The 18,139-nt window shown below is 41.3% G+C and overlaps 1 protein-coding gene across 1 annotated transcript in view; it reads left to right on the forward strand.

The window, feature by feature from the left end:
• The window catches only part of LOC309415350 (protein unc-13 homolog B-like), a gene marked incomplete at both ends in the record, with an annotated part of 220,582 nt that overhangs the window by 80,452 nt on the left and 121,991 nt on the right, over window positions 1-18,139 (forward strand). Inside the window, 2 exons of the mRNA XM_082012849.1 lie at window positions 3,039-3,365; window positions 5,210-5,300. Coding sequence (XP_081868975.1) covers window positions 3,039-3,365; window positions 5,210-5,300 — 418 coding nt within the window. The remainder of the gene's footprint in view (window positions 1-3,038; window positions 3,366-5,209; window positions 5,301-18,139) is intronic.

The raw sequence follows: 18,139 nt of genomic DNA on the forward strand, positions 1-18,139 counted from the left end.
CCTGTTTCAGCAGAAGATAATGCCACAAAAGAGTCTCTTATGACAATAGAAACCGAGGAAGGTAGGAACTCAGAAACCTGTGAAGAGGAACCTTTGAGGATCACTCCAGAAACAGCAGTCCCTAGTGAAAATGAAGCCCTCAATATTCTGCAGTTGGATAATGATGCAGAGTCCTCTGAGATGATGGATACTAAGCCATGCCAGTCTGCTTTCAGTAATGCAGCTGGTACAGTGCAGGCCAAGGCCATTGACCAGACTGATGTAAACGCATACCAGCTAGGTGTGGGGTCTTCACATGTACCAGAGGAACAAGCTGCTTCTACAGACAAGGCAGCTGTTGACATCCTCCAGACTGGCTCTACTGATGGGCTTGAGCTGGAAATGGAAGCCCCAACTAATGAGGCAGACACAAACCTTTCACAACTGGATGAGAGTGTTACACTTCAATCAGAGCCTGCTGTTACAGGGGGTCAGACCGATGCTGGTACTGATCAGCGGGACATGATCAGTAGCAATGGTAGAGAGCCCACAGCCCCAGCTAAGCCCAGTGTTCATCTGCTTCAGCTGAAAAAAGAAAAGACAAGTGAGGTAGAACAGCCAACTGCCAAACAGGAGAGACATTTAGCAATTGATGAAGTGCCTGCAGAAGGGATTGCTTCCAAATGTGACTTGAAGAAACAGGGTAAGCCTAATAACATTCCTCCAAATGCAAACAGTAGTAAAACGGTCTTTGAAATACCAAACATACCCAGTTTGCCAAAATTCGGCTTTATGTCATCTGCTGATAGTGGAAAGCCATTTGGGTCATTCTTCTCTCAGCAGCCACCTTCTGTTAATAAAGCAGGGACAGATCAGGGCCTCATGTCCAGCTTTAAGAAACTTTCTTCAACTCTGTTTGAAGGAGGTAGTGAAGAAAGGGTGAATAAGCCAGAGAATGCCCAAGGAGCAGTATTTGGGAAAAAGCTAGATTTCTCCTTTCCCTGGCAAAAAGACAACAGGGAGACCTCTGCCAAAAGAGAACCACATGCATCACCACAGGCTTTGTCAAAACCAGATGATAAGGTGTTAGGAACAGTGAGTTCAGATGGAAGCTCAAAATCTTCAGTGTCAGATCAACTGACTGATGCAAATATAGAAGTAAACTTGTCTTCAAAGCAGCCTGACACTGTAGACAATGAACTTTCTGGAGAACCATCTGGTGCAAGCGCTGTTGATGATACATCCAAGAAAGAGCTGGGAGACAAGTCTGATAAAAAGTCAGAAGATCAGCAGAACGTCATTTCAGGTGAACTGCAGAAAGAAGACGAGGCAGAAGAGCACACACCAGATGAGCCTGAACTGAAAAAAAATGAGCGTGATTCTGCTCCTAATGCAGCAGTGCTTCATCCTAGCACACAGGCTGCAGATCTGAATAGTGTGGAACAACTGAATGAGAAAAGGCTAGTTACAAATGAGGCATAATAAATGGTTTCAAGTTTTTGACCATTTATAATGCAATACTGCAGCAATAGATATTGGCCTTGGTGTCTGATGTTTGTAGCTCAGTCCCATCCCCTATTTGTTGTCAAGTGTTTGTAGTATTACTGATAGCTGTCACAGAGCATGTGGCAAACTGCAGTCATTAGTTATGTACAAGCCCTTAGACCATTTTCTCACCTTTTTCCACTCTTTTTTCTGTAAATGTACTTGGATTTCCCATGTTCTTATACTGTGTCCCACTGAATGAGATGCTTTTAGTGCTAATTTCATTAGCCTTTCAGAAGTTACATTCTTTGTGTGTTAATTCTGCTGCATACAATTCACTTTGCTTTCTTAGTTAGTGGTAATTATGTTGTATTTGCTAAGAAAAAAGTAGCAGTAGCTAGAATGTATCGGAAGGAATGAGCATTTTGTTTTCAAAATGCAAAGTAAAGGCTTTTAATTTTAGAGCGATATTTAACTTACTGCTGAAGTATTATAGAACTTATTAGGTTCATTCCACATTACTGAAGATTTTAAAAACATTTTCAGAGATATCAGTGAAGGTATTCTAATGCCTGCTTTTCCTGAAATCTGTGCAAAGGTTATTTCATGCAGTTAGGAAAGCCACTAAAGGAGAGTGTCAGTATTTCATGGGTCTGTATTCATCCTGTGCATGTGTTAAGTTACAGTTGTCCTCAAAAATCAAAACAGAGACTTACTAAACTTGTATCTCTGCATGATGTAAGTGAAACTCGTGCCTCTGATCATACAGTTGCAAGACTGCACTCCCAAAACTTCCTATCTGGCTTCAAATCTTCCAAAGTGTGCAAGTGAGAGAAACATTAGTGATGCTTAATTCTTGGCCACAGTTTTTCTGACTGCATGAGAAGTTTCCATCTACTGTATTTTGTGTGGGGATTTTAGGAATTCAGTCCTGGAAGTGGTGTCTTGAATCACAGAGATCATGCCCCTGTGGCATTTTTTTTTTAATAGAAATTAAATTCTTGAAAAAACTATTGGAGTGAGACGCGTGGCTTCCCTTTGAACTGTTGGTCTACTTTTGTAAAAGATTTTAAGTTTATAGTCTTGACAACCTTAACCTTGACTGCAGGTTATTTTATCATAAACGTATAATATATATAAAAATAAGTTAATTTTAAGTTAACTATACTTCTTTACAATAGTCAGCTTAAATGGTCATGGTAAAGACCTTAGCTGCAGTGAAAATGCAGAAGACAGAAACACTTCCACTCTGAATTGCTATGTTTCCATTCTTATTCCTGTGTGGTTATTAGAATATCTTCACTGTCAGTGTCTAGCTAAGATGAAGAAATAGTCTGTGCAAGAAAGACCATTGGCATATACTGTCTATATACTGGTGGGCTGTGTATGAAGTATGTCTACTGCTTACTGAAGTTTTGAGATTCAGAAGCCTAGATCTATTTCAGGGAGTATCATAGTTAAATATGACTTAGTAACATGTCTTTTAGTCATATTAGTGTCCCACTCAGTCTGTTAGATGTGCGTTTCTCCAAGCCACTGTTTTTCTTCTGATGAACTTTCTTATTCTCTCATAGTCCTGCTGGCAGTAGTAGATATGGCTCCTCTTGTAATGTCAGCCAGGGAAGCTCTCACCTAAGTGAGCTGGACCATTCCCATGAAAGTGCCCATGGCTCCGAGCAAGAAGACGATCACCAGGAAAGAGTGTCGAATCATTCCTACCACAGTTCAGGCAGCTACCAGAAGGATGGTCAGGCATGGCTCAGGGAGCAAGAGATGCCTCGTGGCATAGGAGAGGAGGAGAAAGTCTGCGAGACAGAGGAGAAATGTGCAGACCCTTCTGTAGCTACGTTGCCTGTGGAACTTGAGAAGCCCAAGGATGTTGATGAAGGAGCCCAAGTGAGGTAGGTGAAACTATTACTGAGTTCTTTTCAACTAATTCAAAAAGGATTCCTCTGTTTGCTATTTCCTGGGGCAAATGATGTACATTGTTCTTGCAGCCTTCTCTAACAACTAACTGGATGTTGCCGATACGTGAACATCTTTATGTGCAGGACCGATTATTTATGAGACATTGGCTAAGCTTAAACTATGTTTGCTATCTATGTGAAGAAGAATGCCTGCTATTGCCTTGAAGCTCATTTACTGTATTTTCTCTTTCTGGTTTGATGAATGTAGTCTGGCCCAAAGATAGCTGCTTCCATTGCTCATGTGTGATCAAGCTAACGTGTGAGCAACCAAGAGCTACATGTAGTCATGGTTAGAGCTGCACTAGTTCCATTCTTGTATAGCAGGCTACCACAATTAGAGTTAGTGTTTATGTAGTTGTAGGTTGTGGAATTATAATATGAATAGACATGTTGCTCTGACTCACTGTGGCAGCTTTTCTTGTCCTTGCACTTGGGCTTTCCAAGCTGTCAGCAGTATTGAAAACAGTCTTCAAAGGTATTTTAGCTAAGTTTGGGGGAGTAATGTGCTGAGTTTTGTACAGGTTTTGCAGGAATTTCAAATTACACTACTTTGTGTCTTTTTTTCCTTAAGGCAATCAAGTCACTGCAGCCCCTAGTGTGGATATGGTCATTACTTTCATAAGTATGAGTGATATATTAAACCTGGTTCAGTTAGATCCATGGAAGGATGTCTGCCTGTCTGCACCCTTTGGAGTGTACAGCTGGTGTCACTGTTCTTATATGAGAGAACTAACCACAACAGTATAGGCAACCCCTACACCAAAGATGAAAAAAGGAAAACAAGACTAGAAAAAGTGTTAAACTGTTTTTAAACTCTGACTCACTTTCCTCTTCTCCTTACAGAGCAGCAGGAGTCTTGTCCCAGAATGGCTGGTTTATATTTGTTCACAGGGAAGGTTATTCACGTAGTCTATTTCAGGCTAATTGCGGCATCTAACTTGGATACTCTTGTATCACTGGCTCCCTTTCTCTCCACTCTCTGGCAATGCATTCCAGTCTCCATGGAGTATGCACGGAACTGAGCTCTGAACCTTGCATCTGAGCTAGGTGGTGTAGCACGAATACATGTTGCTTTCAGCTATGTTTTTCTTAATACTATCAGCAGTGTGGGGTGCTTTGCAGACAGGGAAGGATGTTCGTTTTGACACCTCAGCAACATACAAGAGAAGGAATGCAACCAAAGGCCTGATGTGTCATGAGGTTAGGGAGTGTAAAATGTGCTGTGGGGCACTGAGATGGTGCATTGCTGCCAGATGTGCATGCCCTCTTGAAAAGCAAGCTGTAGAAAAGGGTGGAATGAGAAGGGTGCAGTGAACAGGCAAAACCACAGCTGAGCCCTGTTGCCGGTGTTTCCACTGCAGAGTGGATTTAAATTTGTAGCAGTAGGGGTAAGGAGAAAGAGGTTAGAAGGGACCTGCAACAGGCATAGGGATGGAAAATCTTCCATCTGCCTATGTGTGTGCAGTTATACCAGTGTGTTGAACTGGCTTGGTCAGGTATCTTGGACTGCTTTCCTAATGTTCTGACCAACATCATCTTACTCCTGGGGCTGGCTTGTATCCTAGTTTATATCTTTCAGTTCATCAGTTTCCAAGATGGTTCCTGTGTATAAGGAAAATTGCTCACTTCTCAGAGCATGTGCAGGGCTGTGTTGATTGGAGCCTGTTGGTTACTTCAGCTTCCGCAGCTGAAGCTGTGATTGTACTGTGTAATGTTGAATCTTTAATGCTACAGATGAGTGTTTTTCATATAGTGATTTTCTGTTTCTTGCCTTTAAGCTGTCATGGTGACAATGAGCCACCACCATTTCCTGCAGCAAGAGCCTATTGGATTAGAGCCATTAGCAAAGTTCGACTGCGGCTTCAAGAGGTAGGATGGAGTATTGCTTTGCTTCTTCTCTGTGCTACCTGGGTTTTAGATCTGTGGATGAAGGTTTCCTTTCTTCTTTGTTAGAAGACACCTCTTACAGTTTTGATGTTTTGCGGATAAAAAAATTAATCAAACATATTGTGTAGGACTGCAGATGTTGTGATGGTCTTAGAGCTATCTAGTTTTACAATATATTTTGAACATCATTGTGTGGAGCTAAAGATGAATATCAGAAAAGATGCAGAAGAAGAGAAATTGGTTCTGAGTTTGTAAACAGTAATAATAATGTCTGGGACTAATTTGATTGTGTTAAACTGTTTGAAATGAAGACTTTTTCTCAAGGCAACTTGAGGATAGCTTGTTAGCTTAGTAGGAGTTATCTGTATTATTTGTCGTGTGAAAATGTTCCTTGGGAAACTTTACATCAAATATTTTTATATATACTAATTGAAAGTGGGTGTATAATAAGTCTTGGCATTTCCATCTCATGAAAGTAAGATTTAAAAATAAATAATCTTGATTTGGGAAGTCAAAAGGAAAAGGTTGTGACATTTTCTTCAACAGTATAAACACTCTTGTTTTAGAAAACAGAGATTAAGACTAAAAAAGTTGTTGTGTGTTTTTTTTTTTTTTAAGTCTTATGCTTTCACCCATCTGTATGCCCACAGAAAGATAACATATGGTGTTCATATTCTATAGATGGTAAACTACTACCCAAAGTGCGGAACTAATATATTTTATTTGGAAATAATACTTTCTTCTAGAGCTCTCTTGTTTTGTTTTTATAAAAAATTCTTTTACAGTACCTACCTACCAGTAGCAGGACTTTACCTTCTCTTCTGGATTTGTTGCAAACTTTTAGGAAAATTTTTTTTGCGTCTGGGGAGGCATCTGAAGTGCCATCGTGGAAATAGTTTTTCCCTTGGCTTATCTGGGTTGTAAGTGCTTTTCCATCTAACAACTACTGTGTTACTTCCCTTCTGAGCAAAAGGGATTTGGGTCAAAACTGTCAGTGTGACATGGAAAGTGAGATTTAAGAACACTGTTAGTAGCTAAGAAGAAAAGGAACTTCTGTTGTGGTTTTGTAGAGCATGCAAGCAAAGCAGCTTAGTTCTGTGCCTTACAGAAAATGTGCACAAACATACTAAAAGGGATGAGGGATTCAATGATGCCTCTCCCTGGATATCTCTTTTGTTTTGTTTTGTTTTTTTCCCTGAGAGAGTACAAGTTTCATGAGGTGGTTCAGCATCAATCTTTGTGTTTCTGCTGAATTGGAAGGAAAGCATGCTTTGCGATGACTGTTACAGAAACACTGGTTTAGTTATGATAGCAAAATGTCATGATTTGCTTTGCCTTGACTACTCCTAACAATTATTGATCCAAAATTTCCTTGAAACAAAAATGTAAGAGAGAGACCTTCCCAGCAGTCTGCTCCAGGGCTTAGCTGTCTTGACTGTCCAAGGGCTTTCCCTAACCTCTGCTCTAGGCCTCTACTGTGCTGTATAAATCCATTTCTCGTGATTAGGACAAGTAATAAAGGAGCAGAACAGATTCCCTTCCTCTCTGTAAGAGTGAAGGGCTGCTGCAAAGAGAGGACAAAGGCCCACTCACTCTTCTCATGTTCACTAAATGATCATTTTTCTTTTAGCCTTTTCTTATCAGTTTTTTGTAGGGACTCTTTAATCAGCCTGTCTTTTTTTTTTTTCCTTTTCTCTCCTCCTTTCTTTGTTTTTCTTGAAGTGCAGCGTCCAAAGCTGAATGTAGAAACCAGCTGAGAGCCTGCTCATGTGTATTACAGAGCAACGAAGACTTTGTTCTCCAGGCTGTGATCCTGATATCCCAAGATATCAAGTATCCTGCTGTGATGGTGCTTTTTTATCGCAGACTAACACTGATGCATAGTTTGCCTCTTATCCTTTCTAGAGCTGAGGTTCCATGTGAAGGAGTGCTTTGTCAGTTGTTCCCTAGCTTGTATTAGTGTTGGATTACAGCTGAATATGGCTTTGCACTTGTTCTTACAGAATTCTTTTTTTTTTCACTCCTTAAGCACACTGCTGTCTGTCTCTTCCTAATCCATTATGCCTACAAATCCTTCAAGTTGTATGTGAAAAAGTTCTGTAGTACTCAAGCTGCCAGGCTGTGTGCTACCAGAGCTGCCTGAGGGACCCTGCTTGAGACATTCAGGCTAGCCTGAGTTAATTTTTTCCAGTGTGTTTGCAGCTATTTGAGCAGTTTCATCCAGACCTCAGGATATAAAACTTTTGCTGTTCTTATCCTACCCCTAAGACTAATTTACATGTCATAGAAGGAAGTTAAATGCATTTGACACAGTTCTACTCTTGATGAAACCCTGCTCACTGTTATTTCTCTCCTTTTTATGTTCTAGACGATTTGCAAATAATTTGATTATTTGTTCTAGTCTTCAATTCCCAGGGGATGGGGGAGGAAAGTCGTTAGCACTTTCATAATTATCCAAGTCCTCCTCTTCCTATTTTTTAAGCATAAATGTTTGCTCTGCTCGTTTCAAATCTTCAAGTGCATTGCCTGTTTTTCAAGTTCTTAGCGCTTTATGATTGTCACTGTTGCAACCTGGTGTCTGAGGATAAAGATTTTTCAGGGCCAGATGACTTAGAAATAACTACCTTATCTGTTTGCTTTCAAATTTGTTTTTCTTTACTGCAGCCAGGTTTTTTATAACCTGCTAAACTTCTTTCTTCCTGTTTTAAAAAGACAATATTAATTCTGTCAGCTACCTGACTGCAGTTGTCCCTGTCAGTGAAGACTTGAAGCAATGAAGGCATCAAATGTTCCAGCCTTCTTAATGCCACCTCATGATAACTTTGTCTTCCTATGAGCAGCAGCCATGTATTTTTTGTCATATTCTGTGTTCGTTGCTAGGTGTTTAATTTTGTGCTTCAGCCTGTTGATTTCTTTCCTGTGCAATCACGCTTGTCCCTAGAATCTTCCTCAAGAAGATCTCTGTAGTTGAAGGCTCAAGTCTTCTGAGGAGGGGGACAAGTCTCTCATTGTATATTCTTTCCTTCCTTTTCACTGGGATGGCTTGTAATTTTTTTCTGTTAATACTGTTTCAATAACTGTTAACAGCTTCCTGAACCCCCTGGTCCTTTAAATCCGTTTTTCATGAGCTCTAGCTACTGATTTTCTGAGTTTTGTATTAGTTTGTGTTCTTGGATTACATAGTTTTTTTGTAACTTGTCTAATTCCTTTCCTTCTAAGGAATGAGGAAAAATGCCACAGTTTTCTCAGATGCATTTGCATCCTCATTTCTCTCTGTACTTCTGCTCAAGTCTAGAAGAGCATCTCTGCTCATTGCTTTCTGCACCTTGTACATCGTCAGCTCATTCCTAGATCTTCTTTGAAAGTCAGTGATAAATATCATGATTTTAAAGGTCCCTGTGATGGTAGTCTCACCAGTTGATTCTGTTGGTAGTTAGAAAAGGTCACGTCTCATTTCTCTGATCACTTTATTAACATCTTGCCATCTCCTGTCATTACTTAGAAGCTTTCAAGAGGACTATCCTTCTCTTTTGTTTCAGCTGATTATGTCCTTAATGTTCAAAGCAATGCCTCCGGCTCTTTTCCATGTTCCCCTTCCTCAATGTGCAATATAATTTCATTAATACGTGTGGAGCTCCAGCACATGGATCCAAACTGCTGGATTCCTGTCACATAGACCACTGAAATGGTTCTTATGACTCTTAATTGTTCATGATCTGGCTGAAATTGGGAAGGGAAGGGAAGGGAAAAAAAGACACTCAAGAAGTTTCCATATGTGATGTGATTATAAATCCCCTGAGCAATTCAGCCTCCTACCTGGGAAGAGATTAATATTCATGTGAATAATATACATGCATCCTACAGCACCATGAGTCAGAGAAATGCAGTATTTTAATTAAGACTTGACAGTTATAAAATGGCACAGAAATTTGTAACTGTGCACGTTAAAAAAGCTTTGTGGTAGCATGCACAGTTTTTTTCTTCACTTCTGCTGTTTTCCTTATTCTCTTTCTCAGTTTGTGAAGAAGAAACTTAATTATGCCAGAACCAAACCAGGGTTTTCAGCCCTGAGAGGAATGACTCAATAATTCTCACCTTCACACTTAGAACTTTGTCTACAAAGAGGGATTAATTGATAGCTTGTCTGCTGCAGTCCCTCTGTGGCAGCTTCTTTTCCAGAAGAACAAACACACAGCTATTGCATCTTCAACTCGCAGCGCTCTTTAACTGAAATAGCCTTCAGCTAGGGACACAGCTGTGTGACTTTTAAAATCAGACAAATTTGAATCTGAGTTTGTATAATACAGAAGAATTGGCAGACTGGAGAAAAGCAAAAATTCAGTCAAATCATCAAATTAACTCTTACCAATTCCTTCAAGTATATTTAAGCATTGCAAGAGGGTGTGGCGTCTGCGGTTTTATCACTTATATTGAATTGGTTTACAGGGTAAAAAGTCTTATGCATCATTTTCCTCTTTTATGTCAGGAAATTAAATACATCAATTTACTTGTTTTCATTTGAAAACCAAAGTCATTGGAGCAGTGTTTCGACTTTGGTTTTTATTTTGAGAAAGAAAGCAGTTGGTGCAAACTACCACTCTTCCCTCTTACATAGCTGTGGGATGCCCTGAAGAGTCCTCTCTGGACTTCTGCTGCTAGTGAGGAGACCAGCAAGGCACTAGCTGGTGCCAGTTTTGTTTGCTAGTTTGATTGTAAGTTATCTGCCTGACTCCACTCTCCCCATCTGAATCCAGGCCCTCTGATCAGTAAAACCATGTACTGCACGCCAGCCCAGATGACTAATGGAGGACATGCCTGCTTTGAGCCAGTCACCAAAAGATGAGAAACTGTCCCTTTCCACCTCTCATGTCCATACAATAGTTTACTTTCAGCATTTTATTTCCCTTAAGCTTTGTTGCCTAGGTGTCTTTTTATCAGTCCCGTGAAGATGAGTAAGCTCTGCATTTTCAAAGCCTCCCACACAGTGGCAAATAAGCAAACTGAAGCACTGTGACTCTAACAGAGAGTTACTAGAAACTTCTCTTCATACAAAAAAGACTGCATCTCCAGTTAAATGTCTTCCTTCTTTCCTACCTGTTGTATTTATGAAGGTTATCTTTAACTTCCACCAAAATACCAGCATTTCTGATCAAATGTCGCAGGGATGAGGGTTGATTGATACTGGGGGTTACCTCGACCCAGGGGCAGGACCCTGCACTTGGCCTTGTTGAACCTCATGAGGTTCACGCAGGCCCATTCCTCAAGCTTGTCCAGCTCCCTCTGGATGGCATCCTGTCCCTTGGGCACGTCAGCCGCACCACTCAGCCTGGTGTCACCTGCAAACTTGCTGAGGGTGCACTCAATCCCACTGTCTGTGTCATTGATGAAGATATTAAAGAGTACTGGTCCCAGTACGGACCCCTGAGGGACACTGCTTGTCACCGATCTCCATCTGGACATTGAGCCTGTGGCCACTACCCTCTGGATGCAACTGTCCAACCCATTCCTCATCCACCAAACAGTCACTCCATCAAATCCATCTCTCTCCAATTTAGAGAGAAGGGTGTTGTGGGGGACCATGTCAAAGCCCTTACAGAAGTCCAGATAGACGACATCTGTAGCTCTTCCCTTGCCCACTGATGTGGTCCCTCCATCACAGAAGGCCACGGGGTTGGTCAGGCAGGACTTGCCCTTGGTGAAGCCATGCTGGCTGTCTTGAATCACCTCTTTGTCCTCCATGTGCCGTACCATAGCTTCTAGGAGGATCTGTGCCATGGTCTTCCGAGGCACAGAAGTGAGGCTGACAGGTCGGTAGTTCTCAGGGTCCTCCTTGCTACCCCTTTTAAAAAGTGGTTTCTACCCTTTTTAAACTCTCGTTGCCTCTATGCAAGGGAATATTCAGCTGACATGCTGTACTCGGAGGAGAAGTTTTCTTCATCTCTGAGTGTCTTAAATACCTGCATATTCACATCTGTTTGGAAGAAAACGCACGTCTATTTATCCTTACTGAGATTCTCTGAGACCTAGTGTCATTTTTTAACCTGGTTTATGATGATTGTTAACAGTTATGTTACAGAAAAGAGATATTTATTTGTATGTACCCACAAGAAAATAGTGTTGTGGCTTCATTAGCTGCTGTTGTTGATGTTTTAGTAGCTTTTTCATAACCTTATCTCCAGTGAGAGAAATCAGCAGACTTGACCTTTTTAGAGTAGTTATGCCAAAATTACGAGAAATGCTCTTTTGTGGAGAAACATGCTGGTGAGGAATGCTTTTCTCATAATGACCACAGCAGCTAGGAGCCTGTTCAGTTGCTAACAGGATTTTCTGCAAGCTTCTCTGAACATACCAATGTACTCACACTCTACTTCTGTTCACCTCTGCTAAAAACCAGTTTTGCTGTTGATGGTCTGTATTCCCCAGCACACAGGATGTCTGTCCCCTTCAGTGACAACAGAGTTCCTCCATACCTTGCTGTTGCTGGTTAAAAAAAACCCAGACTTGGGGAGTTTTCTTAGTCGTAACAGGAGTTTGCAGAGTGGATAATGAACTTTCCTATAGTGCTATTTTACTTTTCCACTGCAAGCTTCCTGACCAAGACCAGGGGTGGCCTCCACAAGAAGGCAAAGAATCCTGACATGTTATTTCTTTTCCTGATCCATAGTAGTATTTAGGACTGTAGCTTTGCATCTCTAGTTTTGTATTTTAAACTCTACACTTGTATAAGTTAAAATTCTTATGAAACCTTTGAATGGGAATCCAAGTGTACTTTACTTTTCTTCCAAGGTTTATTCCACTGATTTCCTTAAAAAGAAAGGGAAGCTGTTTGTGCAACATCTGGGATATGGTTTACAAACGTTGGATGTTCCACAATGTCTTACTTTGTGCCAGCACTGCACATTAAGTTCAAGTAATCCAGTTTGGCTGAACTGTATGCTTCTCTTCTCTGACTTGTAATGTCATAATGACAGTACTAGTATGCATGTAAATAGTCTGCTATTGCATTTAATTTTTTTTTACTTGAAACGCTGTGTGTTTGAGTATTTGACTCCTGGAGTGAAGCTGGATGGTAGGTGGCTGCTGCTTTTGCAGTGTGGGGTTTTTTTTTTGGGGCGGTGTGGTGTTAGACTTCCTGGTTTTGACTTTTTGAGATTGACTGGGATATGACAGATGGGAGACCTCTCTGTGGAAGAGCCAGCACTTTAAGCTAGAATAAGGGCGGAATAGGACTCTAGTTCCTGATCTGAACTGGGCAACACTGAGATTTTAACCTAGGTTTCCCATGATTTAGAAAACTGCATTGACTGCTAAGCTGTAGCACTCTTCTAGGGAATGACTCTTCAGTGTACTCCCTTCCATGTTTGGACATCCTACACCAGAAAAATATTCCTGTTCAAATTCATCGTGATCCTGTAAACCAGATTTTGATTCTGACAAGCTGGTGTTTTCTGAAGGAAGAGTTCTTAGTCACCTTTCTTCCTCTTGCATGGAAGTTTACTTGTGCTGATCAGAGAGCAAGATGTGGGTGGCAACAGTGGGCTCGTGATGTGGATAGCTGACCTATGTCTTGCACAGCTCCTAGATTCCCACTTAGACTACAGACCCAGAATTGCTGCCTTTTTGTCTCTAGCATCGTTTCTCTTGGGCAATCTGGTCACGGCAATTTCTGCGTTTGTTATGTCCAGAAAGACACTTGCATGTTGCAGGCTGAAGGAACTATGCATGTGCACAGGGCACCTCTGAACAAGGATGAACTACAGTAAGCTCTTTTCCCCTGTCTGATGCTACCCAGCTTGCATTCACATTTGTACCAAGACTTTTCCGTATATTTTGTTGAGCTGCTGCAGCAGCTGTCTGAAGCTTTCAGGAAAAATGGAACACAGGTCTGTTTGGAGAACGGGCCGAGTCCTCTAAATAGTATATACCAAAGGCTGTAGAATAATACTGAGAATGTCGGAGCAGGGGCAACTGTTGCCACCCTATGCAATACTCCCCTCTTTGCACCTTGTTTTGGGGATGTAATGGCAGAAGGAATTACAGCAGTGTGCTCTGTTGATAGAGGCTTGTATCTGATGCGGAGTGGGGCACAGAAACCTGCAGTGTCCTGGCCACTTAAACCTGCCACTTGCACATGGTGCTGATCAGTAGAAATTGAGAGCACTTCATCTGGAGTGGAGTAAGTCAGTTTCTCCTGCTCAGAATAGGGGTACAGTGGGAGAGGTGGGTGGGGGGACTCCTACCTGCCACATACACAGCCCTTTAAAAATAGCATTGGCTGTTGGGAGAGCCAGACTTCACACTCTTATTTTTAAGGCTCTGTGTGGGAGGAGGGGATATTTCCCAGTGTTGTGTATTGCTGAAGCAATCTGTACAAGAAATGCTGCACTGGAGAGATAGCAGTGGGCTTTGGCTTACCAAGCACAAGAGTTGGGGAAAACATGAGCTAACCAGTACTGGCTGAGAGTATCATAAATGAAGCATTAACTATCCGTGCAATGTTAGCAAATGCTTTGAATAATATAATGACTTCACAGAAAAAGGCAGTAGGTCAGAAAAAGGGGTTTGGTACATGTCAGTTTTGTCTTTTAGTGTTGTTTTGCTTTCACTTGTTTCTTTTTTTCCAAACTGCATAGTTACACAAGTTTAGATGTAGGGCAGGGTTGCCTTGCATGCTTCTTCAGGTAATTTTTGGAGTTGTCTAAGGGCTGTTGTAACTAGAATCTTCTATTACTGTGCATCTGAATTTAAGTAAGATGATTGCTCCCCCCCTGTTGTAAAAGTTGCATTTGGAAGTCAAGATGCTGTTAAGAGTGCTTAATGTAATGCCTGAAGACAGCAGAGCTTCAGTTCAGGCTGGTGCTACGTAGTATGTAAAACAGTAGCATTTTTATTTTCTGCACATCTTAATGGCAATGATTTACTGAATTCAAGCCACTGAAGGTCTTGTGGTACAGCAAATGAATGCTGTCGTTTAGGAGGTAGTTCTAGTGATAGGTGATACAAGCCAGGTGATAGGAGGACTTTCTTGTCATCCAGACTCCTTTCTTGGTAACCAAACAGGATTTCTAAGCCATATCATGGCCACCGGGAAATTGTCTACTGTCAGCTTGTATTTAGAGTCTGAACAATTTTGTGACATTGTGAAAGACTGATCAGAGGAGCCTGGATCAAGGATCTGGATCAAGCTGTGTGTTAACCATCCATTGCTGTGATGGTTAATCACTGGCACTTCCAAAAAAGGGCTTTTTGGTTGTTCCCTTTCAGTTTCATTTGAAACCCATACTTGGTGAAGGTTGGACCAATTCTACCTCTCCTTGGCTTTTGAATCTGTAAGGAGATGCCTGCAGCCTTTCCTGGCAGCCTGTGAGTGGGGCTTGTAACGTGCATCCCCTGCTGAAAGGCTCTTGAGAACATCAAGATATTTGATATCTGTTCTGGAGGGAGTGCGTTGACAGCTTCATCCTTCCTATGGTATGAAACTGAAGATAATTTAGGCATAAAGCTGGGGTGAAATCACAAATGTAGCTTGCGATTTTCATCTGTTGCTCAAGCATGCAGGTACCAGATGCTGCAAGGGCTGTGATAAATCTGACTGCTGATCTACTGGTGTGCCATAGGCAGTGAGTCTTGTTGTACAGCTTAGCTTGTACCTTCAGTCTTTGAGGATGGTGAGGTACCAGGTGAGCACTGATTCTACTCTCTGGCCTATGGGAGTATTCTGTTAAAATCAGGATGATCCTGTTTAAGCCACTACCATGCATTGCATCAGGAAGAGAGAAGGAAGGGCTGTTTTGGGTAACTATAGGCTCATTTAGTCTGCCCTTGCTAGTGTGTGAGGCTGTACAAATAATTCATAAAGAAAGTGTTACTGCCTGGCAAATGGGAAATTAGTAAAAACACTAATTGCATGCTGCTCTATACCCTGTACTACACTGACAGACCAGATAGGCAGTAGGTCCTGCCTGCCTGCATTTCCGTAATATTTCTAATATGCCATCTAGGAAACGAGCAAATGATTTGGAGAAGATGGGGACTATTGCAAAAATCAGAGAATAGGTTATAGAAGTGGGAGAGGGGACACTGGGGCAGTCCTGGGAGGAGAGGTGCTGAGGACGTGTGAAATGAGACCAAACAAGTATGGCTCAGCTTAGCAGACTGGGAGCTGAGAGCGGATGTTGCTGCCATGTACTAACAGAGCATGGGAGTAAATATTGGCAAGTTTACAGCTATTAAAGCTAAAGGTTAATGTTAGCTCACGAACAGAAGGGTATAAGCTGGTTATGAACAAACCCAGGCTAGAAATCAGAAAGCGGTGTTTCTGATTGTTAGTGAACAGCTTCCAAATGGGTTTCTTTGCCCTTTCTGTTTCTAATTAATCTAAAAGTGTGTCTGTTTATGAAAGCTATTATATGATAGTCACCTGTGGGAGCAAAGAATGGGACTTCATCATCCAGGAAGCCTCTAAGTAGGCTATGAGAAACGTCCGTGGAAACCACAGCCTCTGTAACTATTTTCGTAGCGTGGCCTCCCCGTGTTCACGCTGCCCACCTGCCTGCCTTTGCTGCCAAGCTGTGCTGAGTTGCAGGTCCCTGTGGGTTTCGGAGCACAACCAGAGGTGCGTGGGAGAGGTACTTGCTCCTTAGATGCTGTCACTGAAGTAAAATTGTGAAAATCATATTGCAGCCCCTCTTGGATGCTAGCTTTTCCGTGCAGTTGCACAGTAGATACTGAGGGTGCTAGACTTGTGAGGGGTTTCTTGAAGAATGGTAGTTATTAGTGACTAGTGCCTGGAAATGAACTTGTCATAGATATAATTTTGTTTTCTGACAAATGTTCATGTGGTAACAGTTTCAGAAAATATGGTGTAGTTTGTAAACAGGTTTGTTCTTAAACAGGATTTTTAAAATTTCCTATGGGATTTCAGTTGCTTACTTAAAGTACAATTGAATCTATACTCCTTAAAAGTTTTTGAAAGCTAACACTGGAAAATTATTGTTCAGGGGAGCTTGGAAAGCAACAGAGAATATCAAGACAAATTCAGTGATGTGTACTAAAAAGGAGATCACAGAACTATCCATCTAGAAGGGAATTTAGATTTAGCCTTGAACTATTGGGTGAGGTTATTTAGCCTCACTTGGGTTAGCCTTGAACTATTAGGTGAGGTTATTTAGCCTCACTTGGGTTAATTCTCCAAGTTGTTATGTACAAGAATATATGAAGTACAAATAGACATTGCTTTATGTAAAAGATCAGTTTATTTTAACCATGTTTCCATCTGGTTTTTATTCTTGTTAATGAGTCAATATTCACCTTGTATTTTGAGAAACTGTTATTGAGAAACTGAGAGTGCTAAATCTTATTGAAATTTATTTAAATTTTTCTATTTTTATTAAGTGTATCATGTTAGTGCAGCAGATTGGAATGCATGCAAGTGTTTTTGTGGTATCTTAGCTTATGATATAATGGGTTCTTGAAGGATCCAGTTTTGTCTACACAAGTATCTATAGATTGGCTGGTGTATTTCTCTGAATTTTGTTATGCCTAATTTAAGGAACTAAATTTACAGGAAGTATAACTCTCCTTCATATTTGTGTGACATGGATACATGTTACTCATCCTAATTAAGTTGTTCTATTTTTAGCATGCAGTAGTAATAGCTAGTTAATATACAACTGTGTACAGCTGCTAGAATTACTCCTTTTTCATCCTGTCTTTACATTCACCACTCTCCAGTTTTGGTTGAAAGTGGAGTGCCTTCTGTGACCTGAGAGCACAGAGCAGAGGCAGCAGCTGCTGGAATGATCCCCCCGCCATTCCTGCTCGGTATTTGGGTGTGTTTCGGCCAAACTGCTTGTCCCTCCCATCACAGGCTTGCCAAAGGGGTTGATTGGCCTCTCAGGCGCTTGACTGAGGTTCGCTATCTAATCAAAGCCTAGTTTGTAGTGCAATTTTTATCCCCTTGCAGAGACTGTCTAAATCCAGTTATTTTAATTTTTTGCATTAAATTTCCTTCCCGTCCCTCCTGATCAGGGGACCAGACTGACTGAGTTTCTGGACGCAGTTAATTCAGGCCCATTTGTGGAGCCTGTCATGTGCCATTACTGGAGGTGTGAAAGCTGTGTCTGGGCTTATCAATATGGGTGTGATTCCTGGAGTTAGCTTTGTCAGAGCCACGGTGTGGCAGTGCCCTTTTTTTCTTGATCAGTGCCTACACTAACAGTGTCCTCAGAGACTGACAGAGGTTTATATGTGGTCCATAACAAGTTTTTGTGGGGTATTTTTATTCATCAATCAACTGCCTTCTGCAGGGAATATAAATATATGAAATTAATGCTACCTACAGAGAAAAGCATATTATTTAAGCCAACAGTCATAAAGACAAATGTAGGGTAGTAAAAAAGATTCTTTCCCTGCTTTTCAGAAGTTGGTACACTTGTAGCAAATGAGGAAGAAGGTGCCTGCAGAGGAATAAATTTGTCAGCAGAGGTAGCTGGGCATTGCTCCATATGGTTATTAGTTATTCCTCTGCCATGCCGTTAGATGAGGCTGGACAAGCCATGGTGGTTTTTGAAAAGGGTTTTTCTGTTGCCTCTCCCTGTGATCCATGAATTGATTTCTTTTTATTTGATGTAAGATTCTGGAAATGAGACATCAGAGCAGTAAGTGAAGTAGCTGGAAGCCAGACTTCATAGATTTTGATACGCTCCAAACTTAAGTACTCTGAAAAAATCAGCGTTTTGTTAATCTTGGCTGTCCAAACAGAGAAGAAGGTCTTGACCTGACTCTGCCCTCATTCTTCAGTTGTAATGAGGACTTTGTCA

Source organism: Phaethon aethereus, assembly GCF_964289735.1.
Source record: "Phaethon aethereus genome assembly, chromosome: Z".
Classification (NCBI taxonomy): domain Eukaryota; kingdom Metazoa; phylum Chordata; class Aves; order Phaethontiformes; family Phaethontidae; genus Phaethon; species Phaethon aethereus.